The sequence below is a fragment of the Falco punctatus genome (assembly GCF_963210335.1).
Source record: "Falco punctatus genome assembly, chromosome: 17".
NCBI classification, from domain to species: domain Eukaryota; kingdom Metazoa; phylum Chordata; class Aves; order Falconiformes; family Falconidae; genus Falco; species Falco punctatus.
Genome location: NC_137597.1, coordinates 2,078,896 through 2,103,299, shown reverse-complemented (window position 1 = coordinate 2,103,299; position 24,404 = coordinate 2,078,896). Strand labels below are relative to the sequence as shown.

Sequence of the window (24,404 nt, the reverse complement as noted above, 5' to 3'; positions counted from 1 at the left end):
GAGCATGACTTTGGGGTGTAGCAGGTGAACACGAGCAAGAAGGAGCTGGTTTTTGCTCATCACCCTGCAGTGCAATGCAGGCAGACGTAAGCTCTGCTGAGGAGACTGATGTTGACCCACCGCTAATGAGGTCAGGGCAAAATGATACCCTGGGCGGATTACCCAGCACGGGAACCACGTCTCGCCCTGCTCGGAGATGCAGAAGGGCTGGGATGAGAGGGGGTGCTGCTGCCCAGGAAGCCTGCCCAGGGTCTCTGGAGGCCATTCACCTCCCCTTACCCTTTTAATCCAGAAAACCTGGGAATAACCCCAAATATCAGCAAGTCTGGAGCATCCCTGCACAGGATTCACTGCTCTTCTCCCCTTCCCTCTGTGCTACCAAGAACACAGCATCCCACAGTCGGACCCTTGCTGCATCCCAAGGAGGGTGACACCCGCAAACCCCAGCGTTTTCCCTAAGAGCCTGGGAGCTGGGGACACTGCCTGCAGCCCAAACCACTTCCCTCTGGCTGGCATGGCAGCGTCTGCAGCTTTTTCATGTGACCTGATTTTGCGTCTGTCGGCAAACGTCTCGTGGTGCTGCTGCGGCAGCTGTGCGCGCTCCTGCCGAGCCTAATCCAGACGTCCCATCACCCAGGGAAGAGCCCTCGTGGCTTTGATCTCTGACTTAGTGTGATCTGGGCTCAAATTTACTCTGCCGATCAGAGGGTCATGCTAGAAACCAGCTCACCTGGGTATTTACCAGGATCTCAAGACCAATATAAGCTGTTGGTAAATCCCTTCCCATTTCCAAGGGTCTGAGTATTTTGGTGATACCAGAATTGAGCTCCTGGTCCTGGACTGGCTTAGCTCATCTGTGCACCCCAGATCTGGTTCACACAGAGCTCGGTGTGAAACGCTTGCTCTGACTTAGCATCCTGCTAAAGCTGCTGAGCTGGTGCAGGGTGCTGGAAGCTGCAGCTTGGAAACAGCCCAAAGTCTCCAGCAAACCTCTCTGGACTGTGATTTCTGCCTTTTATTCTCCATCCTTGGTTCAGATCTGCCTGTTCCTCAGGAATGAAGGTCTCCATAGATCACCTTCATTTGCTAAAAATATACCTGGTGGAGAGCAGCAAGGGAAAAAACAATGAGGCAGCTGCAAAGTCCTGCCAGTCCCCCAAATTTCCCCATTTTAGAAAAAATCAGAGCTTTTTCCTCAGAAATCCAATCTGTTTTCACAGGGGAGGACCTGTAAGGATGGATGGCATCTTTTTATTGACTAATGGAGGTTGAGAGAAACCTAGATGAGCTCCTGGGCATGAAAGTCCCCCTGCAGCTCTCTGAATTCACGCTTCTGGCTCTGAGACACCTGGACACTTTTGAAATGTTTCCTCTAAATTTAAAAATAAGCCTCAGAAGAGTCATGGTTTTGTTTATTCATTTGCCTGGCTGGACAGAACCACCCCCCATTGCCACCACTTATTATCTTCTATTTTGGCCAGGCTAGCTAGAGATGTCTCCAGTCACCCTTGCCTCCCTGGGGACATGTAAAACCCACCATCTGGCCAGCAAATTGCCCTCAGATGGAGCATACATTTCCTTTTCTTAATTTCATCCCATTGCTCTGGGTTGAAAACCTCATGACAGCCTGAAAAATTGCTTCCGCAGTTTGATACCTCCCCACTTCAGTGGGTACCATCCCCAGGGGACCAGCCTCTACAGGCCACCACACACCCCAGCCTGGTCTGACACACACACTCTCCCCCTCCCCATCTCCATCCTGGACTCATCTACTGGGTCTCAGAGCCCAAGTGTCCGGGGAGGTTTCCTGGCACTTAGCATTGGCAGTGCTGGAAAGATTGCCCATGGACCCTTAGGTGCTCTGGTGCCTGGGAATGTGGGCCAAAGCAGGGTCTCATCCTGACATCCTCCTCATCCCCCCCTCCCATGGCAGCGGGGCACCTACCATTCTCCTGCCAAGATCCTCCTTGAACTCTCAGTAGAGGAAAGAGGGGAGGACTATCTCAGACGCATGCCCTGCTCCACGACCCAGCTGGCTGAGGGCAACGAGACTTCCTAGGCTTCCCTGTGACCCAGCCCCAGCTGGCCCCACGCCTGCAGCCCTTGGCAGGCCAGGAGAGAAGGGGAAAGAGCGCTGCAATCCCAGCAAGAGCCTGAGCTCAGGCAGGAGCCTGAAAAGCTGTGAGGTCCAGTGGGGAAACCTTCCTCCTTCTACTGCTGGGTCCATCCAAGGGCTCACAGGCTGCCCTCGAGTCCTCCCCACCTCCTGGCTTGCAGGTGCTGCAGTCCAGGGCTGAGGGAAGCTCCTGCCAGCCCTGAGCTGTTTTACCTCACAGGGCTCAGGACAGGGCACTTCTGAACCATCGGAGAATGCCAGTGCTGCCTGCAGACCCTGCTTTACCCCGGGCTCTCCCCCTGCTGCACCCCAGCCTCCTGCCCCCTCAATTCCCAGCAATTTCAAGCATGGTTTGATCTAATTTGCATGGCGTTGCAGCCTCAGATGTGCATTCAAAACCTTCTGCAACACAAAACGCAGCTCGCCCTGGGAGGATGCTCCTTGGGATGCCACAGGGTGGGAAGGGCAGGGCCAGGGGGGCATCCCAGTGTCCAGGCCTGGGCACAGGGGGTGGAAGAGAGAGCAGAGTGAGAGACCCCACGTACAAGGGCTCATGGCTACCAGCAGATTTCTCCAGTTTTTATCTTCCTGGCATGTTTCAAAGTGTTTGAGGAAAGAGCTGGTGGTCCAAGCAAAGTGGACAAGGTGAGGACCCCCAGGGACACGCTAAGACAGGACCAGGCTGCTTCCATGCATCCACCATCCCTGGCCAAGGGGCTGTGGCTCCGCGTGTCCTGAGAACACCAGGTCCTTCTGCCACGGCCCTCTCCGAAAAGCCCAGCGTAGCACCTCAGAGCACAGAGGGGGGGCCCTGAGTCAGCACAGGCTGGTGCCAAAGGAGCGACATCCCCTCACAAACATCCCTCCAGCCCGGTCCCCTCCAGCATCCTGCCACGAACCGCCGCCGCGGGGCTGCCGAGCGGCCAGTTCCTGACAGACACCCCCGGCCGGCTGCTTCCCCTGCCTTTGAACTCATTTCATCTTCCCTGAGTGCGGCTGAGAGGGAAGTTTGGGCTGGGCTGGGGGACCCCGCTGTGCCTGGCTGGGGGGGACAACAGGACTGGGGTCCTGCCTTGCCGCCAGGCGGGGAGGAAGGATGCGAGAGGGGACATGTGAGCTTTTCCACCAGCATGAAGGCAACAAGCCTATTGTAGGTGGTTTCCAGCTGTTTACAGCAGTTCCTGTGGAGGCTGGGGACCGTGGTACCCTCTGCTCCAGCCTGCTCCACCCAAGTGATGCTTTTGCGTCTCTCCATAGTCAAGAAAAGGCTCCTTGGGAGGAGGCAGCATCCTTCGACCTCAGCAGCCAGGAGGGACCCTACCCAGGGGTTAAACAGAAAGCCTGGCAAGTCCAGGGGTGATTTTCCCTCTCCTTCAGACAACAATTCCCAGGCAATAGTCCCCTTGGCTTCCTCACCCCAGTTGGTCAGTATGTGACAGGAATGTGGAAACCCTTACACACTCCTTCATGGACCCCAAAAATGAAGTGTGCCAGAGGAGAGACAGCATTTGCGGGGGTGGCCGGCACAAGGATGGAGCTGGGATGCACAGAGCCTCTCTCCTTGCTGCTCGCAGTCCCTGTCAGCTGCCCCTATGAAATGCATTTCATTCCCTGCTGTCCCCTCTCCCCAAGCCCTGGCAGAGCCAGGGTTGCCTGCGAGCAGAGCAGGGGGTGTGGGGGACCCCCATGCATGACAGCCCACAAGACCCCCTTGGCCATGCCAGGCCACGTGTGGGTCACACTGGTGAGCATCCACCCTGTGCCAGGCTTATCTGGGGACTTTCTTTGGCACAGGAGTGAGCTGTGGCGTGCACGCTGTCTGCTGACCCTGTCCCCTCCGTGCCTGATGCTGGTCGGCCACGTGCAGACATGATGTCCCTGCTTCATGTCCTGGCTGCCCTTGGGATGTGGCTGAGGCAGAGGTCTCCCCACATTGCTCCCCACCTGCCTGCAAATCACTGTGGGATGCCATCGCTGCCCAGGACGGGGTGCCATGGCTGCCTTCAGAGACGTTAGCAGCTCTCCCTGAGGTGTCCCAGGCATGAGTGGCCACTCGTGTCTCACGAGGGACCCAAGTCCCACCGAGGCATCGCAGGGTCTCGGCACCCAGCACCGATTTGCACACTGGTGGGTTCAGCGTCGCAGTGAGGAGCACCAGCACGGAAGCCGTGATTTGAGCTGTCAGCACTGTCAAAGTGTTTTCAGCATCGCCTTCTAGCATCTAGCAACAGGCTGGGAGAAACTTGAGGCATTTCAGATTCAGGGAGTATTCTTTTGTGGCGTTTTCTGTCCTATACGTGATCTCCAATGTTGTTTTGCTGCTGTGTCTAGGGCACAACGTCACCTAAAATCACCATGTTTGCCAACTGCCAGGAATTCACGCCAGGGAAAGAAGGAAACATCCAGGAATAAGTGAACAGGAGAGCTGGCAAAAGCAAACCCTTCTTGTTGTGGCCATGAAGCCTTTCAATATTAAAGCGAGCTACAAAAACTCAGAGAGAAATCTCATGATGTCCAGTGCTCAGGCACGTAACGGGAGAACAAAATTCAGGGTTGAAAGAACCCACCCGAAGTATCCACAGCACAGGGGGCTCTAACTTCATATTGCTCCCAGGAAATCTCATGGAATCAGGCAGAAATCTCCCCAAAAAGGCCCATTTGGTGCTCAGAGGCAGCAAGGGAGGAAAAAAGACTGGGTCTGTTGGGAAAATGACTGACAAGAGCTAGGCAGTGTTGCTATGTATAAAGCCGCAGTACTCCCACACCTGAACCCATCCCCGCCGCACAGGGGATGCGGAAAGACCAAAAAAGCACCGAGAGCAATGACAGGGTGAGAATCACTTTGGTTACACCAACAGGCTGGAAGACGAGGATTTTTCAGGCTGGGAAAAATCACACTTAGGGAGGAAGTTGGGAACAGCCTGTGAAATCATGTGTAGCGAGGAGGGGGTGGGCAGGGACAGTGTTTTTATCCTGTGCCCCCCCTGTCTTACACTTCTTCACCGAGCAGCTTCTGCTACCCATGGCTGCAGGAAAACCCTCAAAGCAAGAGACCTCTGGCCTGATCCAGAGGATCTGGGGACAGAAGGGAGCAGTCGGTTGATCCCGACGCAGGTGCCTCCTGTCCATGTCTCCCTGTACAGGGAGGCAATTCCAGCACCAGAAAGGGTTCTACACCTGCTGGGGTCTGGGTGGCACCTAACACAAGGGGGCTGGGTCCCTTTTGGGGGACCTTTGTGCTGATGCAGGGTCGTGGACCCCTCCAGCAAATGGGCTGGAGCCCGCAGCTGAGCTGCAAAGGGGCTGGTGGGGTGACACGAGCTGGTGTGTGCTCAGCCGTCCTGGCCGGGCTCAGCTCTTCAGCAATGCCATCAGCAGTGGGAACCTTCCTGGAGCTGATGAGCCTGGCAAAGGTGTCCCTGCAGCCCGGGCATGTCCTTGGACAGAGCAAGAGGGACCAGTGACAGTGACTGCACGGTGAGGGTCTGAGCCAGGACCCACCAGCTGCACTTGAGCGGCACCAACACCGGGTGTCACATCCCCTTCCATCCCGCTGACAGCCCCCAGTCCCACTGCAGCACCCCAGCCCTGCAGCTGCCTCCCCCCAGCCACAGAACCCCACCGGCGGGGAGGGAGCCAGACACGAAGTGGCTAAATATCTCCTCCCGGAGCAGCAGAGTTCAAATACAGTTCGTGCCCCTCTTTTACACTCCACAGTAGTTGCTACTGGCTTGGCTTTGACAGATACAGATGATGAGAAGAGGAAAAACAGGGAAAGGAGTCATTTGTGGGGTAGCCCCACAGCCAGGGGGTCCCTCCTGGGTGAGCCTGTCCCATAAGGCGTGCCAGGCTATCACCTCAGGTCCCTCAAAACCCCAAAGCTGTGTCCCACAAGTCCATGAGCAAGCAGGTTATCACCTCCGGGTTCCTGGGCTCAACACAGCAAGGGAAAACCTGGGCTGAAGACAAATCTATCGTCCCCTTTCCGCTCCCTGGAAAGGTGTTCTCCATGTGTGGCGGGACACACCTTGTCCCAGCCACGGGGACCCTGTGCGGGGCCACCCTGCCCTGCCTGCCAGCTGCCACGATGCAGTCCCTGCCTGTGCACCCACTGCTCCCGCAAACCCCCAGGCAAAGTTGCCGAAGGGTCCAGGACCCCCAGCCCAGCCTGCCCCGAGTGCTGCTGCTGCAGCCAGACGTGCCTGGGTCGGCAGCCTGGAGGGGGACCTGCTTCCAGTGCTTCTCCAAGAGTCTGGGGCACACTCGCTCCTGTAACCCCATAGCAGCCACCGCGGAGCTGCTCTGGACGCATTTTCCTACCTGACAGGTATCTTCACCCGCAGGTATCGATCCACAGCGATGGCCAGGAGCGCCAGGATGGAGCTCTCAGTGAGGATGAGGACGGGACAGGCCACCATGAGGCAGCTGTAAAACTCTGTCTGTGGTCCGATGTTGATGATGATGGCCAGGGGGATGACCAGGGCCCCCACGGCCACGTCGGCCACCGCTAGAGAGACGATGAAGCAGAAAGTGGCATCTCGCAGCGCCTGGTTCATCTTCACAGCCCAAATGACCAGGATATTCCCTGGCACGGACACCAAAGCGATGAGGACTTCGATGGAGATGTAGGCAGCCTGGAAGGCTGAGACGGAGTGTGCCATGATGCTCCGGTGTCCGGCCACTCACCGGGTCCCTCAGTCACCTGCAAACGCACGGGCAGGCGGGTGGCAACTGGCACCGGTAACTGCGCTGCGAGCCGGGCTGGAGCCTGGGCGGGGGGGGTGGGACGGGACCCCCTCCCACCCCCCTCGCCTGTGCCGTCCCCTGGGGCTCCAGCCCCGCCGGGGCTCGTCCCGCACCCACCGGGGCCGTGGGGCGAGCGGGGCCGCGGTCCAGCGCCGGGGGGAGCGGCGGAGCCCCCCCGCCGCTCGGGGCAGCCCCGGGGCCGCCTGCCAGACCCCCGGGGCCGATACAGCTGCAGCGGGACTCGCCCCCCCCCGCCGCCCCCGGCCGGTTCCCGGCCCCGCAGCCGCCCGCTCCCCCCGGCCCCATCCCACCTCACCTGGTCCTGCCAGCCCGGGGCTGGTTCCGGGGCGCCCTCACCCCAAGGTAGCAGGAGCTGCCCCCCCGCAGGGTCCCCCGGGGGGCATGCTGGGGGTCCGGGGGCGCTGGGCACCGGGCTGGCCACGGCGAGCGGGGCTGCGCTCGGTGCTCGGTCCCCGGTGCCCGGCACCGCGCGGTCCCGCAGGCTCCGCCAGCGCCCGCCGGAGCGGGAGCATCACACGGCGCCGCCCCCGGCCCTTTAAAGGGCGACTGACCCGGTTTGGGGCCCGCCGAACGCGGGAGGGGCCGGGGGCGTGTGGCGGGGGGCAGAGCCAGCCCCAGGCTCCCCACACGCGTTTTTACACCGAACCCGGTTTTTGAGGTGGGGTGTGAGCGGCGGGGCCGGGGGGGGAGGGCGAGCAGGGGGGCAGAGCCTGAGCCTGGGGTGAGCGAGGACCCAGCGCATCACCGGGCTCCGGGCTCGCCCCCCGGGTCGGGACCCCCGACCAAAAGAGCCGCTGCTCGCCCTGGCTCCGGCTGACAGCGTCTCCCCCAAATCACTACTAGGGTGGGTCGGGGCTCAGCCCCAAAGCACCCTTCACCCTCCGGATGGCACCCCTGGGTGCTGGGGTGGGGCTGCACCCCATGCTGGGGAGGGGGAAGGCGCAGGGCTGGCAGCATCCCTCACGCGGGGTCTGTTGGTGGGCGCAGAGCTGCTGGGGCAGGTGGAGGGTCTTTGTGCAGAAGCCTGTGGAGGAAGAGTGGTCCCAAGCTGGTGGTCAGGATGGACCGGGGGCTATTTAAGGTCCTAGAAGTTTTGAGGAAAATGGCCACCCCCAAATTCTGGCCCCTGGGCTGGGTAGCGCATGGGGACTCGGTCTGACTGGAGGAGCTGAACCAGCAGAGTCCTCCCGGGGACCCCCAGGTATGACCAGGCACCTGCAAGGATCATCCTGCATAAATTGCTCCCCGGGAGTGGAGCTGCCTTGTCTGAGTGCTGCAGGGACCAGGACCAGCTCTGACCTCCAAAATGGGGCAAGGGGACGCTGCCAAACCCCACCTGCACCTCTCCCTGCCCTTTCCCCCTCCTCTGGCAAGACCTGGGGCTGGGGTTGTACCCACCTGCTCTGCTCTGCCTCGGTGAGAGATGTCCCAACACCTGGATCTGCCCCTTGGCCCTGACCCTCCACCCCCTCCTCCATCAGAGGCTGCACACGCCAAGGCAGGGATGGGAACAGCTGTGGGACCATCACAAACCCAGTGCTGGACTTCTCCATCGGCTGGTGGCCCGTGGGCTTCCCCCTCACCTCCTTGGCTGAGTGGCCAGCGTAGGTCTGGTGGGTTTGAGCATCCGAGGGCCGTCTGGGGATGGTGGCAATGTGCCACCTCTGGCTGTTGGGCTGTGCCAGCAGCAGGGTGAGGAGAGCTTATATTTGGATTTGAACGATCTGTTTGCTCTGCAGAGAGAAAAATAAACTGAGGATGGCGGGCTCACATGAACACTGCGCTATTTATGGGAGGCGTTTGCTGGAGCATCTCACAGTGCATCTCCTCACACATCCTCCACCGCAGGCAGGAAGCCGGGACCTCACTATACAGCTGAAGCTCTAAAGCCGGGGCAACACGTGGGGTGGGGGTGCTCAGGACAGGGTACCATCAGAGGAAAGTGCATCCTCAGAGAGCCCGAAACCCCTTGCCCACCAGCTTCCCAGGGTAATTGTCCTTGCAATCAACCTCTGGCTGGGAGCAGAGCAGGAAAACCGGCAGGTTCATCACGGGAGTGCAATGCGGAAGCAAACGCAGGCAGGTCCCGGCCTAATTGTATGCAAATCTCCCAAACAGAGATTGAAAACCACTCCTTTTCCTTAGCGGATTTGCAGTTTGTTCTCCCTCCCTGGACTCATGCCCCAGCATACTTAATTTTAGCAGCACCCCTGAAAAAAACATGTTATGTCCAAAATGAGCTGCCCGGCTGGGACTCTGCCAGAGGAGGGTAGGAGCTCTGCCACCAGCCCAAGGGGACTGTCCCAGGGCCCTGGCAAAGGCTGCCAGGATTGAACGTGCAAATGTTGCAGGTGGCTGCGCTGAGTCCGTTCCTGATGGATGTGGCATCATCTGCTCATCCTCCTGGACACCAGCCTAGGGCTTGTGTTGGGGATTCCTTAAAAACCCATGAAAGGTAATTTTCTGGTGAACATCAAGCACTGAGAAGGTTATTCAGGGTCTTGAAGGCTCTTGCTGGGGTTTGCAAGGACAAAATGGCCTGAGATCTGCAGTGGTTTGTGATGATCCCAAGGAAGCGTCCAATGCTGCTGCTGTGGGCAAACACCCACTGCCAGCCCTGGCGCAGGGGGAGAGGTGGGATGAAGGAGGGCAAAGAGGGGACACAGCATGGCTTCAGTATTCCTGCACTGGCTTTTCCACCTCACCGCCTCCTGTGAGATGGGGACAGAACCTAACCTTGGCCATGGCAGGAGGGAACGGTTGGTGTCCAGCTCCGTGCCAGCGTGATGCACCAAAGGGTTTGGCGTGTTGGGGCTGGCTGAGCCAGCCTGCCTGGCTGATGAGGCCAAACCCCGACTGAACACCCCCAGGGCTCGGCAGCAGCCAAGAAATGCTTTTCCAAGGAGGCAAGTCAGGGCGTGGGTAGCTCGTTTCCACCCATCTTTCTTCAGCCTGTCTTGGGGGTTTGAACTTTCCCTCTCCTGCCACAGTTTGCCTACATGAAGAGCAGCTCCATGCTGCCATCCCAGGTGCTCACAGCAGGAGAAGCTGAGGGTTTCTCTACCTCTTCCATCATGGTGACTATCCCGCAGCCCTTCTCGTCATGGAAAGGGGCCTCTTAATTAGGAAAGTTAATTAGGAGTGCGGCTGGTGCCAGCAGTACAGGGCTGTGTGCCTAGGGGACTGACGTCTCCACTAGATATTAATTAGGGTGAGTGACCCCTGAATGCCACGGTCCAGTGGGTCCAGACAAGATGGCACAAGGCAAAAAAAGAAGGACCAGACAAAGGGAAACCCCAGAGCTTTTCCAAGGATGCCTCTGCTGTGCTGAGATGCTGCAGAGTGATGCTCGCCCCATAGCACCAGCCCTGGGGCCACTGGTCTGTATGTGCCAGGTGACACAGAGACCCGGCGGGACTTCACCGAGGGTACCAGGCTGCTCCCTGACTTGTGCTCAGTTTCTCTCCCATTTAACGGGATCCGTGGCCCTTGGGAAGCCACTTGGGGAGCAGGGAGCACCACACTTTTGCAGCGTGATGCATCCCCATCTAGGCTTTGCAGCAGATACTCGGCAGCAATGACACAGCACAGAAAAACTTCCTCGAACATAATTTATACCAGCAAATCCGGGAGGGTGGACAAAGCAGTGGCTGCTCCCCTGTGGGCTGACCCTCTCCACCAAGCACATCTCAGCCTCGGCAGCCCGAGTGGGTTTAAAAGCGGGTGGGCAGCGTGGCCCATGCGCAAGGGAGAAAGTGAGTCACGGATGGTGGCTGTGGTCACTCAGCAAGTGTGTCTGGCATGCGGACGTCCCCTGGCTCCCCTCTGCCCCGGGTAGATGCCACGTTCATGAGGCTGCAGGCTCCCACGCAGTGGCCAAAGGGGTCAGGCCCCACTCGGTGCCCTGCCAGATGCCAGCCAGATGTTGCCTGCAGGCAGTGTAGGAGCCAAGACAGTACCTTGGCACAGCAGGGTACTAACGGGTTTTTGTGCTTCCCTGGTGCAGAGGAACTGCTGAGACATCACTTGATGGAAGAGAAAACATGTCCAAGCCCTGGCAAGCTCTCCGCCCGCTGTCCCTGGTGCAGCTGCGGGGTAGAGCAGAGGTCTGCCCGTGCCGGGATCGCTGCAGGGTGCCGGCATCTGCCCCCGTGCCCCAGCCCAGACCCTTTGCCTCTTCGCTGCTGCATCTTCCTCACCATGCACTGGGTTTATTTTAATCCTGAGGGAGCCCCAGGAACGTTATCGAGCCAGGCTGCTGGCCAAGAGCTATTTCTGCCCACCGCTTCCAGCCAGCCCAGTGGTGCAGGAGGGGGTTAAACCTTTCCATCCCTGCAAATCAGTTTACAGGACGGTTAAAAGTCTTTGCCCCAGCCCATGGCCACCCCTTAAACAAACCCAGCACTTTTAAAGCCTCTCTTTTTATTTGAAGTAGCCCATGGAAAGGCAGGATGGTGCTTGCTACCTCCAGCCTCATGGGCACAGAGCTGTGCCCAAGGGGAGGGAGGAGGGAGGCTGGTGGTGTAAGTGCTCTGAAGCACGCAGCAGTGATGACAGATCTTTCTGGGGCAAAGACTCGGTGAAACTGACTTCCCAGGAAAGGAGGGGGGCGGGGAAAGGGGGAAGAGGAAAATGTAAAAGGAAAAATATGGTTTCTGTGAGTCCTGGTTTGCTATGAGAGATGAATGAGGGGAACCTCCTCCCTTGATGGATCTCCAAGATGTTATAATAATTTTCTGATTTGCCTTTGGGGAAATACTGGGGAGGGGATGAAGAGCTGAGCGAGTGCTGCGCCTGGAAGACCCCAGCGCCAGCCCCAGACCTGGGGCTGCAGTGGCTTGGGGACAGCTCTCCTCACCCACCGGAGGGGCAGTGGCAGATGAGGATTTGGGGTGAAGGAGGAAACGGGGGGTGAAGGAGCAACAACAAGGGAGGGGAGCAGCCAAGGAGGGCCAGGCTGGGCTGGTGCAGTGCCTCCAGGGTGAGCATGGAGAGGTGCCCCCTCACGCAGGGTGTAGAGGAAAGCCACGTCCCCACGGCTGCTGCTCCCAAAGTTTGTATTTCTTGCTTTAGAAACATGTCCCGTATTTCTATTTTAAAATCCTCTCTTTTAGCTTCCAGCTGTCACTTACTGCATCTTTCTCTGCTGGCTGTGCAGCTCTCGGTTTCGGTAACAGGGCTCTTTTCCCCACTCAGACACTTACAGACCGTAACCACATTGCCAGCCTCCAACACAAAAGCTCTTCTTCCATCTGACTCCTGCAGTCTCTGAGCCCTGCGCTCCGCTGCTGCTCACATTCGTTGCTCCCAACCAACCTAAGCTGAAATTTTTTATTTCCAGAAATAAGTCAGGACAGAAATTCACTGGGCAGGTCCTCCACGTTGTAGGAAAAGCTGTTTAAACCCTTCCCACATGCCTAAACCTACAGATTCCTACCGAACATGTAGAAAATTCCTTGTCAGCAGAGGGGATCCGCCTCCTGCCCTGTTCCCCTTCTCTTCTTCCAGCTGTGATCCTTTCTCCCCAGAGCAGCACAAACATTATTCGAGCTGTCCAAGGGCCGGTAAAAACAGCCTCCCAGCCCCAGTCCCTGGGGGATGGCTTCTCCGGGACAGTGACGCTGCAGCGGGACATGTGACATTTTGCATTGCACAGAGCAACCCTGAGATGGTCGGCGGCGACGTTCCCACAGCTGGCTGCCTTCCTCGGGGACGCGCGACCAGAAGTCCCCTGCCATGAGCTTGGAGCATATCAGCTTCAGTGGACATGGAGGCTGCTTCTCCTGCCTTTCCTCCCCTTGCTCCCATGGGTGGGGAGGATCTGGGGAGCAGGACCCAGCTTGGGGCTTATCCAACCTTGTAGTGGGAAGCCCAGAATGGACTTGTGCTCTGGGAGGAGGTGGCTTGGCCCAGCAATGCCCCGTGGAGTTGCTGCCGCAGCGGGGTGCTGCGTGGCTCTGGGGTTCGGGCATGATGAAGAAGTGAGGAGATTCACTGCTACAGAGGCCAAGGGGTGTCAGATGGGTGGATGAAGCTTTTGGGGTGCTGAGAGACTCCAGATGCTCTCCTAGATCTGGGGGAGCAGGGAGGGGTGAGGGGGGATGCAGAGATCACCTTGCTGGGAAAGGCTGAGGAGGGGTGGGCTGAGAGGGCACCCGGCTGAAGGGCAGAGACCTCAGGCAGGCGTTGTGAAGGCAGCTGGGTGTGTAACCCCAAATTTCCTCTCCGCCCGGGAGCACCCCTTTCCCACGCAAGGCCCTGGCCGAAGCGACGTTTGCCATCAGTGTCGGTCTCCTCCATCCAGGGTGGATACACAGGGATGGAGCAGGGGAAGGAAGCGCCCTGCCATGTCCCCATCCCTTGTGTTTTCCTGAAGGGATGAAAGCAGGTGAACCCCCACCCCACAGCCTTCCCAAACACTGCAGGGGGCTGGGAGTTGGGGTGCTGCACCTCCGTGTATCCCCGGGGTTTAAGGGGAGCCTGGACCAGCACAGCCACTGGGGACCAGGAAAGAAAAATGCAGATACAGCCCCAGGCCCACCCTGGGGTCCCTCCTGGGGACAAGGGACCTGCCTGGCCTGAGGGCCAGCTGCGGCTCCCAGTTCCAACTCCCTAAATCAATGCTCTTGATAAGACAGACCGGCATGAATGCTGGTGGTTGAGGGGTTCGGCTCCCCCCAGCCACTTCACCCCCCTAAAGCAAGTGAGTCCATGGGACCAAAGAGACTAGATGTGACACAGGCACTGGGCAAGAGCATCCTGTGAGGGACAGAGGCCACAGCTCCTGCAGGAGAAACACCTCCCAAAGCATATTCCTGTCCCTCCTGGCGGGGGTGGGTGGGTGGGGGGGGGGGGGGGGGGGTGGGGGGGTGGACAGCCCCAGCTGCTCCCCAAGAGCCACCTGAGGGCAAGCACGGCTGCTGGAGCCAAGATCAAAAATTCCTGCTCGGGAAAATTCCACCTCCAGCTGAGCACAAAAACGCAAAGGAAAGGGTTTCCGGGAAGTGCCCCCACTTCCCCGGAGCCTCCTCTCCCCGGATTGGGATGTTTTGGCCCAAAAGATGGAGGGGACGGGGAGAGGGGCAGGAACCGGAGGAAACTAAACTCCGGGAGCTATTTTCAGCCCTCGGGCAGGAAAAACACCTGCTGGGGTCATTACGCCGCGGAAAAAAACAAACCTTGAGATTTTCTTCCCGGGGGGTTGGAAATAAATAGCTGGGCTCATCCCTGCTGGAACTGTGCGGGTGCGAGGGGTCACCCCGAGGGGTCCCGGGCCCCGACCCCCGCACCCGGCGGCCAGGCGACGGGCTGGGTCCGCACCCCGGGGCCTGGGGCAGGTGGGGTGTCTGCCTCCTGAAAAAAACGGGGGAGGGCGTGGGGGGTTCGAAGGGGTCTGGGATGCTCCTGGCCGCCGCCGCTGCGTGCGCAGCCCCCGGGCGGCGCGGGCGGGAGGATGCCCGGGCTGATGCTGCCCTCTCCCGTCCGCCGCCGCACGGCCGGTGCCTCCTGCCTCCCGCCCTGGCCCCGACCCCCGGCCCGGGCAGGGGGCGGCCAGCCTCGGCCACAGCCTCGGGGCTCCGGGAATTTGCGTGCCAAGGCATTTCCCCTCGCAGGCAGCCGGGGGTGCATCTGCTCGGTGGTGGGGGTGCGCTGGCAGGAGCTCGATCCCTGCGGCGGGGCGGGGGGCCATCCCAGGAACACTTCCCCCAGCCCCCCAGCCTTCCTCACCCCGCCCAGCCCTTCCTCATCCCCCCGGCTCCCACCTCCGCCGGCTGCGGTCCGGGTCCATCGGTCCGGTGGGCGAAGGACGCCCCCTCGGGGGGGGGGGGGGCGGGGGTCCCCACGGGGTGCGGCGCTGCTGCTCCTCCCCCCCTCGGTCTGGCCGCTGCGGGGCCGCCCCCCCCCCCCCCCCCAGCCTGCGGGCGGCGGCTGAGGGGAGTGGGGGTGCTTTTGAGGAAGGGCCCCCCATGGGGCTGAACATACCGACGAGGGGGAAAACCAGCCGCGGGGTGGGGGGTGGCACCGAGCCTGGGTGTTCATGGCGGGGGGGGGGGGGGACACACTGAACCGGCAGCCTCTCCTCCTGCCATGGGAATTTGCAGGGTGAGGCCCCTCCGGAAGGGCTGGGTGCCCCTCCCTGGGGACCGGCTTTTCTGGCATCACGGCTGGCATGTCAGGGGGTGGGGGGGAGGGTCTGCTGTCCCTTCGTCCCTTGGGCATCCCACCCCGAAGCCATGAGATCCCCACAACCCTCCCTCCGTGACTCTCCAAGTTACCGCGGAGTGTCAGCCTTCCGTGTGCCACATTTGCTGTCCCATGGGATGGGGGTAGAAAAATGCCGGAGTCACTGGTTTGTGTCCTGAAAGCCCCACATCAGCACCGCCAGCTCCTTTTCCCCTGTTCACCGGACCCTGATCCTGCAGCATCAGTCCCCGGTCAGGCCACGGGGGCTGAATGAGCCCCAGTGGGGATGTGCCCACCGTGGGGACAAGGTGATGGTCACCCACTCAGGAGACGGGGCTTACAGCCACCAGCTCCCTCCTGGCCCCCTCCCCGCATAGCTCCAGGCATCCACCTCAGGTCTGTCCCCCGCCGAGGGACACTGCTGTCCCCAGGTCCCATCCCCGGGCCTTGCGCCATCCCCCTGGCCCAGACAGCTGTCCCTCTCGGGGGTCGAATAGCCACCATATGTCGCTGCTGAATCCCTTGCATTCATGGGTCTTCCTCCAAACACCCACCTGTCCTCCAGCTCGCCCCAGCCAGGCTCTCCCACCCAGGGAAAACAGCCCCTTGTTGACAACCTGAGTCCCGTGTCCCCCCCAAGTCCCTCTGTGACACATGTGGGGACAGCCCAGCCAGTGCCACCGTGCAGCAATGGAGGAGCTGTCTCTAATGTGCTGGGGATGCCTCTGGCATGGGGGGCACTCCGGGTGGGAGAGCCCATGGTGGGGTTTGTTAGTGGGGGCCCTACTGGGTGAATCCCTCCTCCAGCTGCAATTTGGGGCTGGGGTCCGGGAAGGGGAAGGGCTGTGTCCGGGCCGTGGGCTTATGGAGCAGGGGAGGCCACGGTGGGGCAGAAATGCAGGTGGTGTAGTGCTGGCAGTGGGGCAGAGCATCACTTGATCAGTGCAGGCAAGTAGGGAGGTCAGGGCACCCCATATAGTCCTGGACTGGGAGTGTTGGGGCACCTGGTTTGGTCCCCAGACTGGGGTCCCAGCAGCTGGTGGGTTAGGACACACAAGATGGTTGCAATAGGCTGTGGGTCAGCGTGCCCAGTAACATCCCCAGACTGGGATCCAGTGGACTGGTATGTTGGGGCACCCAGTGTAGTCCCCAGACTGGGATCCAGTGGACTGGGGGCTGCTCCACCACCAGCACCTCTCTGTTGATCCCTGCCCCCCATCCCAGGTCAAACCAGTAATACCAAAACAAAACTGTTCTCCAGCCGGACTTTATACCTCCGTCATTATCCCTGATTTCGTGATGGGGAAACTGGGGCACGGAGGCCGGTCCCTGGGGCTGCGGGGGTGAGTGATGCGGTGGGGAGCAGCGATGCTGAGCCCCACGGGGGCATGGCACTGCAGGGGCATGAGCAGCCCCAGCCCAGCACCCTCCCAGCAAACCCACCCGGGGTGAGGCAGGGGGTGTCAGCCGGTCCTGCCACCACTGCTCCCACCCCAGCTGGGGACAGGTAGACGGACATTGTCCCCATCGCTCCCCACAGGCTGGACCTGACCCCAATCCCAAATCCCCATGGGCCGAGAGGTCGCTGTGCAAAGCTGCTGGCCGTGGGGATGGGGCTGAGGGGGCAGCTTCTGCCGTGGCCCCATCGTGGCCCAACAGCTGTCGCCGTCCCGAATCTCGGCGAGGAGGCACGTCGGAAATCCTGGGTGTCGCAGCAGAGGTCTGCTCCGCATTCCTCAGCCGGAGCGGGGAGAGGGCCAAGCATCTCCCCACCGCCTGCAGCTGCTCCCAAATATGTTACAACTTGTCACAGCGGCAGGAAAGGATGTCGGTGAGCCTGGAAAGCGAGAGGGGACGCCTGCCCAGGGGCGACGGGAAGGTGGGTCCCATTGGAAGCGGCATTTTGGTGGGACCCCTTTCCTGTGCTGAAATCCCAGCGGGATGATCTCTTTGCTGGGTCCTGGCCAGCCCCAGCCTTCCTCCCCACCGCTGTGGGTGTAGATGCTTCCGTGACCACGCGGCTTGTTTCACCAGCCCCTGAACCCTGCTGCTCTTTCTGCCCTTTCCAATAGAAGGAGCCGGCTGGCACCATCCCCACCATCCCCACCATCCCCACCATCCCCACCATCCCCAGCATGGGCACCGTGCAGCTCCGTGCGCCAAACAGGGACGTGCAAGCAGTGTGTGCAGCCCCGTGCACCGGGCAGGACCGTGCACCACGCAGGGTCGTGCACCACGGTGCAACGTGCCGATGCGCTTCCCCAGATCCCAGCAAATCAGCCATGGTGGGAAGGCAAAACAGCCGGGGCAGCCCCCAGGCATCTCCGCAACCCTGCGCCATGGACCCAGCTTGGGAAGCTGCCCCGGAGGAGCAAGGGCAAACCCTCCTCGCTGAGATTTTCTCAATGGAGGGGTATTTTTAGCTCGGGCCTGGTGGCTGCCCATCCCAGGCGGCTGTGACGGGGTGAGCCGTCCCCGCGAGGCCTCCGCCAGCCGGGGAAGGTCACCCCGTGACAGATCGCAGCACGTTCTGCCCGGGGCTCGCACAGCGTTGCCTTTGTGTGCCTCCCAGCCGCCGCCATCCATCACGGGCTAACCTGACAGCCGGCAGCAGAGCCCTAATCCCCGACCGGCTCCAAATTACCCAGGGCGCAGCCTGCAGACGCCGTGGGCACCCATGGGACCCAGGAAAAGCCCCCCCACTCGCCTGTCCCCCAGCACTCCTCTTTGTGGGGTGCTCAGGGTGATGCAGGCCGTACAGGGAGCCCCCTTGGCAGCCCAGGTGCCAGGGTCCCTCAGTGGCTACTGCTTGCCCAGTGATAATCATTATCCCTGGCTTGATATCAGTCAGGATGAGTCCACTGGACCCAGGGACTCCAGACCCCACTGTGTCCCCCGGCCTGTGTCCAGGATTAGGGTCATCTGGCATAGAGGGTCTGATGGCAGAGCAGAGCCACAGCCGGGTGGGCACAGCGTTATCCCGGCTCCCTGTATCGGTGGCAGCAGGGCAGCCTGGATGAGACCCCCCAGAAAGGATCTGGAGAGAATGCAGGGGCTGGGGTTGCCACCCAGTGCGGGGTCCTTCTTCCCCAGTCCCCATCCCAACTGGCACTGGCTGCTCTTTCCTCCTGATCTCCACGGGCTCCCTCCAGCCTTCACAGCCTGCTCAGGGACACAGTGGCCTCAGTGGCCCACCGAGGCTGGCTCAAGCCACTTCTCCTGGCCCGGGAAAGGCCACGGCAGCAGCCAGCGCCTGCTCTGCTGATGCTGCCCCCGTTTTATGAAGTGCTAAATGCTTGACTGCTCTCTTGGGTGGGTCCACCGCGTGCCCCACAGAGCCAGTTATGTCACCGCTGGGTTCCTCATCCTCCAAACACACCCTTGCCATTACAAAAAGCCCATTTATATGGCAGAGCCAGGGTGGTCCTGCAGGCATCCCTCACCCAGGGACCTGGCTGCAGCTCGAGGGGCTCACTTGGGTCATGTCCTCCACCAAGTGCCACTGTAAAGGTCTCCATCAGTGAGGCAAACTGCTTGACATGCTGCTGTGAAGCCCTCGGGCTCAGGTTTTCCCTCCCAGTGGCTTCACACCTGCCACTGGCCCCTCTTCAGGCTCTCAGGGCGAATCATGCCCCTTCCTCACTGCTTTAGTGCTGTCGTCCTAAGCAGGGGACAAGCCAGTGCTCTGATTTCTTTCCTTCTTGAGCATTTGGGGGTTTGGTTAATCCTGAGGAGCACATGGGCTGTGCCAAGGGTGACCCTTGAGGGTGAGGGTCCTGCTTTCCTTACTGCAGATTTTTTATGGATGCTAAAACCGTGGGGTCAGCAAACCCCCAGGGCTGAGACCCTGGGAGAGCTGAAATCGGCGTGAGGATGTGTTATAAGGCTTCTGGGCCCAAACAAGTCACTGCAAAGAGAGAAAAGCATTGTGGCAGGTTCCAAAAAGGCTAGAAATCAACCCAAAGTGAGCCAGGGTGCTGGTAGTGGGTGTGGGGAATGCACTGCGGCACAGCCTCTCTGGGGAGGGGGGGATTTGGGGAAGGAAAATCCCGGCAGGGTTGGCCCCGCTCTTTGCTGACATTCTTTCCACTGACCGATCCCTCGGCTGGAATCTGGCCTGGAGCAGGAATAGGAGGAGATGGGAGATGGTTTCTGACGTTCCTGATGGAAAAAAATAAATCCCTTCTGAATTAAAGACAAAGCTGGAGAGACATGGTCAAGAGGTTGGAGTCAGTAGAGAAGGGCTGGGGATGGGTTAAAAACACACCCGTGCTGCTACCCAGGCAGTGCCCATGATGGTGCCTCAGTTTCCCCATCGGGAACATGGGAGCAATGTGTCTTTGCTGGGGACGGGTGCGGCAGGATGGTGCTGGGGCTTTGGTTATCCACATGTACAGGGGCCGGTACCAGAGACCAGCTGGGATGAGCCTGCTGGGGCAGGAGGGGATCCAGCCCAGCTAGGCTGCTCCGGTGGGGCATGGAGACACACAGGAGGAGGTGTCCTTTGGGTCTGGTGCATGGGAAGGGCCATGAACATGGATTTTGTACCAAAAATGCCACTCTGGGATAAGGGACTTGGCCAGGAACCTTCAGGAAGCCCGCAGTGGAGGAAGGGCTGAGCCTGGCACCATCCTGCCCGCTCTGTTCCTGCAGGACAGCAGGAGGGGTGCCCAGCGGCCGGCAGGGGATGGGTGCTGCGTGGCCAGGGGTGCCCATGGGGAAAGGGCTGCAGGGTGGTCCCTGCAGTGGGACATCCCTTCGGGGCTGAATTCCTCCGCTTCTCCACAGCCTCAGCCTTTACGTTGCAACATGCGACATGCAGTAGCACTTTCCCATGCAGGATGGGGCCATGGGAAATACGGGGGGTGAGCGGCGTGGGGCAGCGCGGGGTGGCAGGGGGCAAGGGCCAAGCAGCGGAGGATGCTGTGCTGGTGTCGGGTCTGACCACGGAGAAGGGATGGATCCGGGGTGCTGTGGGATGGCAGGTGGTAGCCAGGAAGGGGTGCGGGTGCCCGGCCGGGCAGGGCCACGAGGCCACCGTGGGCTCCCCCAGCCCGGCCATAACTGAAGGGACCAGATGAGGCAGAAATGCTGGGGGGAGCTGGCAGCCACCTGCGGCCCTGGTGGCACCTCTGGGCTCAAACAAAGCCCTTGTTTACGGGGCGGCCGGGCTGCCCTCCCCACTGTGCCAGCCCCCCCAGCCCCCCTAGAGCAGCCACGGTCCGGGCAGCGTAATCCCCGCAGGGAGAGCACATGAAATCAGATGGACAAGTTTTGATGTGAGGCAGCAGCTTAGGGTGGGCTCAGGTTTCCCTTAGGTTTTCTATATTTATCTCCGTGATTTAATGCCAGCGCTGGGGTTTAAATGGCACCAACCAGTTGGCGTGGGGAGAGGGAGCAGCCGTCCCCAAGCCGCGCACACGTCCCTGAGCCGCCCGGGCGCCCATGGAGCTCTTTGAGACCAACCCTTACTTTTTCCCGGATCAGAGGTTTTACGATGGGGAAAATTTCCTGGGCTCCCGCTTGCAGGGCTACGAGCCGGCAGTGTACCCCGAGCGGCCCGAGGTGGCCCTGTGTCCCGAGGGCAGGGTGGCTTTGGAGGAGAAGGACTCAGCGCTGCCTGAGCACTGCCCCGGGCAGTGCCTGCCCTGGGCCTGCAAGGTGTGCAAGAGGAAGACGGTCTCCATCGACCGGCGGCGGGCGGCCACCCTGCGGGAGAAACGCAGGTTGAAGAAGGTGAACGAAGCCTTCGAGGCGCTGAAACGCAGCACCTTGCTCAACCCCAACCAGCGGCTGCCCAAGGTGGAGATCCTGCGCAGCGCCATCCAGTACATCGAGCGCCTGCAGAGCTTGCTCAGCACCCTCAACCAGCAGGAGCGGGAGCAGAGGGACCTGCGCTTCCGCCCCGCCGCTGCCCAGCCCGGGGTAAGTGCCGTCGTGCAGCCCCGCATCCCACACGGGGGCTGGGGACCAGCGTGGGGGTCATGCCTTATGGGGGTGATGTTCTATAGCGGTGATGCCATATGGGGGTGATGCTCTATGGGGGTGATGCCATAGGGGGGAGATGCTCTATGGGGGTGATGCTCTATGGGGGTGATGTTTTATGGGGGTGATCCCAAAAAGAGACACCCTGGGCAGCTCTGGGGTACTGGGTCCTGCTGGGAGGAGTGGGACCCCCCAGCCCCGGGGGCAAGGCAGGTGCTGCTGTCGTGGGCTGGTGAATGTCTCCTGGGTAAAGGCACGGGGTGACATTGATCCAGTCCCGACTGGGTGCTCAAACCCCTGGGTAAAGGGGCCACTGGTGGTCTCTCCCTGTGTATGGATGTACTGGGGGCTGCATGCTTCAGTGCTGGGCACTGCACTGGGTGTGACACCTGTGCCTGCGCTTGGAAGGGATAATAAAGGTGAAAATGAAAGAAATAACATAAAATCAAAATACATTAATTAAGATAAAATAAAATGGAATAAAATTAAATAATGAAATGAATTAAAATGAGAGAAAATAAAGTAAATAAAATATAAAATTAAATTAAATTCCCCTGCTCACAGGCACACACACACACACTCCTGGTTTCTCCCTGTAAAGGCTCAGGGCAGCCCATCCCACAAAGCCTCCGACCAGACACTGCTGGGGGGTCACAACCTGCTGCTGCCCGCGGCGCTCCGCAGGGATCAGTGCTCCTGGGCACAACACCCGCAGCCTCGCTTCCCGCTCGCCCGCTGCCATGCAATTGCCAGGGCCACGACATGCTGGGGCAAGGGGACTTGCTCTGGTGGTCAGCGTGGCACAGCACCCCCAGGCAGGGGACAGGCAGGGGACGAGGGGGTCAGCACGGGGCCACCTCGGGTTTCTCCGGCCAAAGGTGCTGATCGGTGAGCCAGGCGAGGATGAGGATGCTCGCAGCGGGTGTGTCTTGCCGCAGCCCCAGGCAGAGATGCCGCAAGCCAAGTCCGGTCGCACTGCAAGATTTTGGTCATTTAACCAAGTTTTTGAGAGATATTTTCATCTGCCCTCTGATTTCTGGGCTGGGTGTCTGGGCGTGCACTACCCTCTGCTCTGAGGCTTTGGATACGGAAATGTGTAGGTAGCTATAGACAATACACGTAGTGATGATATAGATGATACAGATAGATGTAGATGTACATATAGGTATAAGCATTGATGATATAGATTATATAGACGTAGAAGTAGATATAGATGTATAGATATGGATAGAACTATAGCTATATTGATAGATATAGAGATATTGATACAGGTGTAGCTATAGATACAGAAGGACTTTACAAGAGGCACGGACAGGGCTACACAGGGGTTTATCCCCTTTCAGACTAAAGGATTTAAGGACCAAACCAGCAGGTACCCAGGTAGCCCAACATTTAGAGCTGAATAAAGGACTGAAAAAGCTTTTAGGCTCCATCCTGTATATTCTTGAGACTTCCCGGTGTAATCCCAATGTACCCACCTGGGTGTATTTGTTGACTGCCCCCACAAACGTGCCCCAAAACCACACTGAGCAGTTCCCATGTCACTGCTGCCCCGAGCCATCCCTTCTCTGAGGCATAGCCAGGGGTTCACATACTGAGTGCAAAATCCAGGATTTTTTTTGGGAAAAAAAATCTGCTAGAATTTCCTACTTCAGTGGGAAATAAATCCAAGTGTTAATGAATTAGCCTGTGCTGCCGTGAGCTTGTAGACTCAAAGTACCATTTCGAGGCTGCTATGTATAGCTGGGTCCTTGGGGTTGCTCCTATAAATTGTATTTTGGGTTTAACCCCAGCTGGCATCACTTCCAGATAAAGACACACACAAAGAAAGTTACTTCAGAGCTTTGCTGAGTAACACTCTCATTTTTCAGGCTGTCAGCTCTTCCCTCTGCAATAGCAGAGTTAGGCCCCAAATCCACAAATCAAACTGCAAAAAGATCTTCCCCAGAAATCCCCTTGGGATGGCCTGAGAGTGTCCAGCCTGTGTGTCATTTTTTATAAGCCTGATTAGATGATTTTCAGCAAAAAGCTGGTTTGCTCAAGGACATTGCTCCATCTCTAGCCCTTTCTCATAGTCACCGGATGAAGAGACATTTTTCTCACCTGCAGTGAGCAGATGGCCCCATTTCTCCTGTGTCCAGAGCCCAAAAGGGAGATTTTTCAGCCTTTATGGTTAAGGAAGCATCTGGCCTGGATGGGTCCTGGGGACCCCAAATGCTGTTGGCTCCTCCAGCTGCTTGCAGGTGGGGAGGGATGTGCTCACCCCTGCAGGGATGCTGTGCTGAGGTGACTGGGCACCTCGGGGTGTTTCTGGGGTGGCTGCTGGGGTTTGGCCAGGCTGGAGGAGGTGACACCCATGGTCAGCATCTCGGCTCCTTGCAGGCGGCCAGCGAGTGCGGATCCGGCAGCTCGTCCTGTAGTCCCGAGTGGAGCAGCCAGCTGGAGTTCAGCACTAACCCTGCAGGTAAGGTCCCCCCACCTTGTCCTGCGTCCCGCAGTGACACCGGGCTCCGGGGTGGGGGCAGCAGCAGGGGACACCTCAGCTCTGGAGCAGAACATCGCTAAGCCAACCCCCCAAGAGGAGATGCTCAATGTGGAGGACAAAAGGAACCTTGTCCTTCCCTCCCCACCCCACTTTTGCAAAGACATGAGCTCCCCCCAGGCTCATAAATAGTCCAGCACTGCCTTGGCTCAGTGCTTGGTGAGTTCAGGCTTTTCCCACTGCCTGATTTCTCCAAGACGCCTGCTCTGAGGAGCCGAGCAGTTGGATGGCAGCAGCTCAGGGCCCCAGCAACTTGGTCCCCATCAGGGGTTCATCTGTTGCCACCCTTTGGCTTGGCTTTGCTGGCTGTGGTGCTGGGCATCACTGTGTGTCGCTGCCCCGGCTCCCTTTCCGTCCCCATGCCCCACTCTGCAGCTGCTATTTTTTTTTTTCCATTATTGCAGTTATCCCCACCCCCACCAAATCCACCTGTTTTTTTTTTCCCCAGAAGGCAGAAACTTAAATCTTATTTTCCAATGAGGAATAAAAGCTAAAAAGTGTCCAAAAGTTTCACTCTCCGGGGGAAGGTGTCACTTCCCCGCAGGGTGGGAGCTGGGAGTGGGTGCCCTGGTCACTCCGCCTGTGCAGGGATCACTGGGTCCCCCCTGCACTGAGCCAGGAGCCATCCCCAGCACATGGTCCCCGTCCCCAGAGCGTGATCATCCCCTTCCTCCCTGCAGATCACCTCCTGGCTGACGATGCGGCGGAGGACCGCAACCTCCACTCGCTCTCCTCCATCGTGGAGAGCATCGCTGTGGAGGACGTGGCCGTGACGTTCCAGGAGGAGCGGGTTCAAAACTGAGCCAGCGC

The 24,404-nt window shown here is 59.5% G+C and overlaps 2 protein-coding genes across 3 annotated transcripts in view; one reads left to right on the top strand and one right to left on the bottom strand.

Annotated features, from left to right (window-relative positions):
• Positions 1–14,708, bottom strand: part of ADORA1 (adenosine A1 receptor) — a 31,414-nt gene extending 16,706 nt beyond the window's left edge. Inside the window, exons 1-2 of one of the 2 annotated variants that reach the window (XM_080367520.1) lie at positions 7,179–14,708; positions 6,437–6,818 (exon numbers count right to left, since the gene is read on the bottom strand). In XM_080367520.1, the coding sequence (XP_080223646.1) occupies positions 6,437–6,777 (341 nt within the window). In that variant the 5' untranslated portion in view covers positions 6,778–6,818; positions 7,179–14,708. Of the gene's footprint in view, positions 1–6,436 lie in introns of both variants that reach the window. The other variant, XM_080367521.1, reaches the window with a different exon arrangement.
• Positions 14,709–14,787: 79 nt separating this feature from the next.
• On the top strand, positions 14,788–24,396 carry MYOG (myogenin; the record flags this gene model as incomplete). The annotated part of the gene is made up of 3 exons (XM_080367089.1): positions 14,788–20,992; positions 23,435–23,516; positions 24,275–24,396. Exons 1-3 carry the CDS (start codon positions 20,513–20,515, stop codon positions 24,394–24,396), a joined length of 684 nt encoding a protein of 227 aa, XP_080223215.1. The 5' UTR covers positions 14,788–20,512.
• Positions 24,397–24,404: the final 8 nt, after the last annotated feature.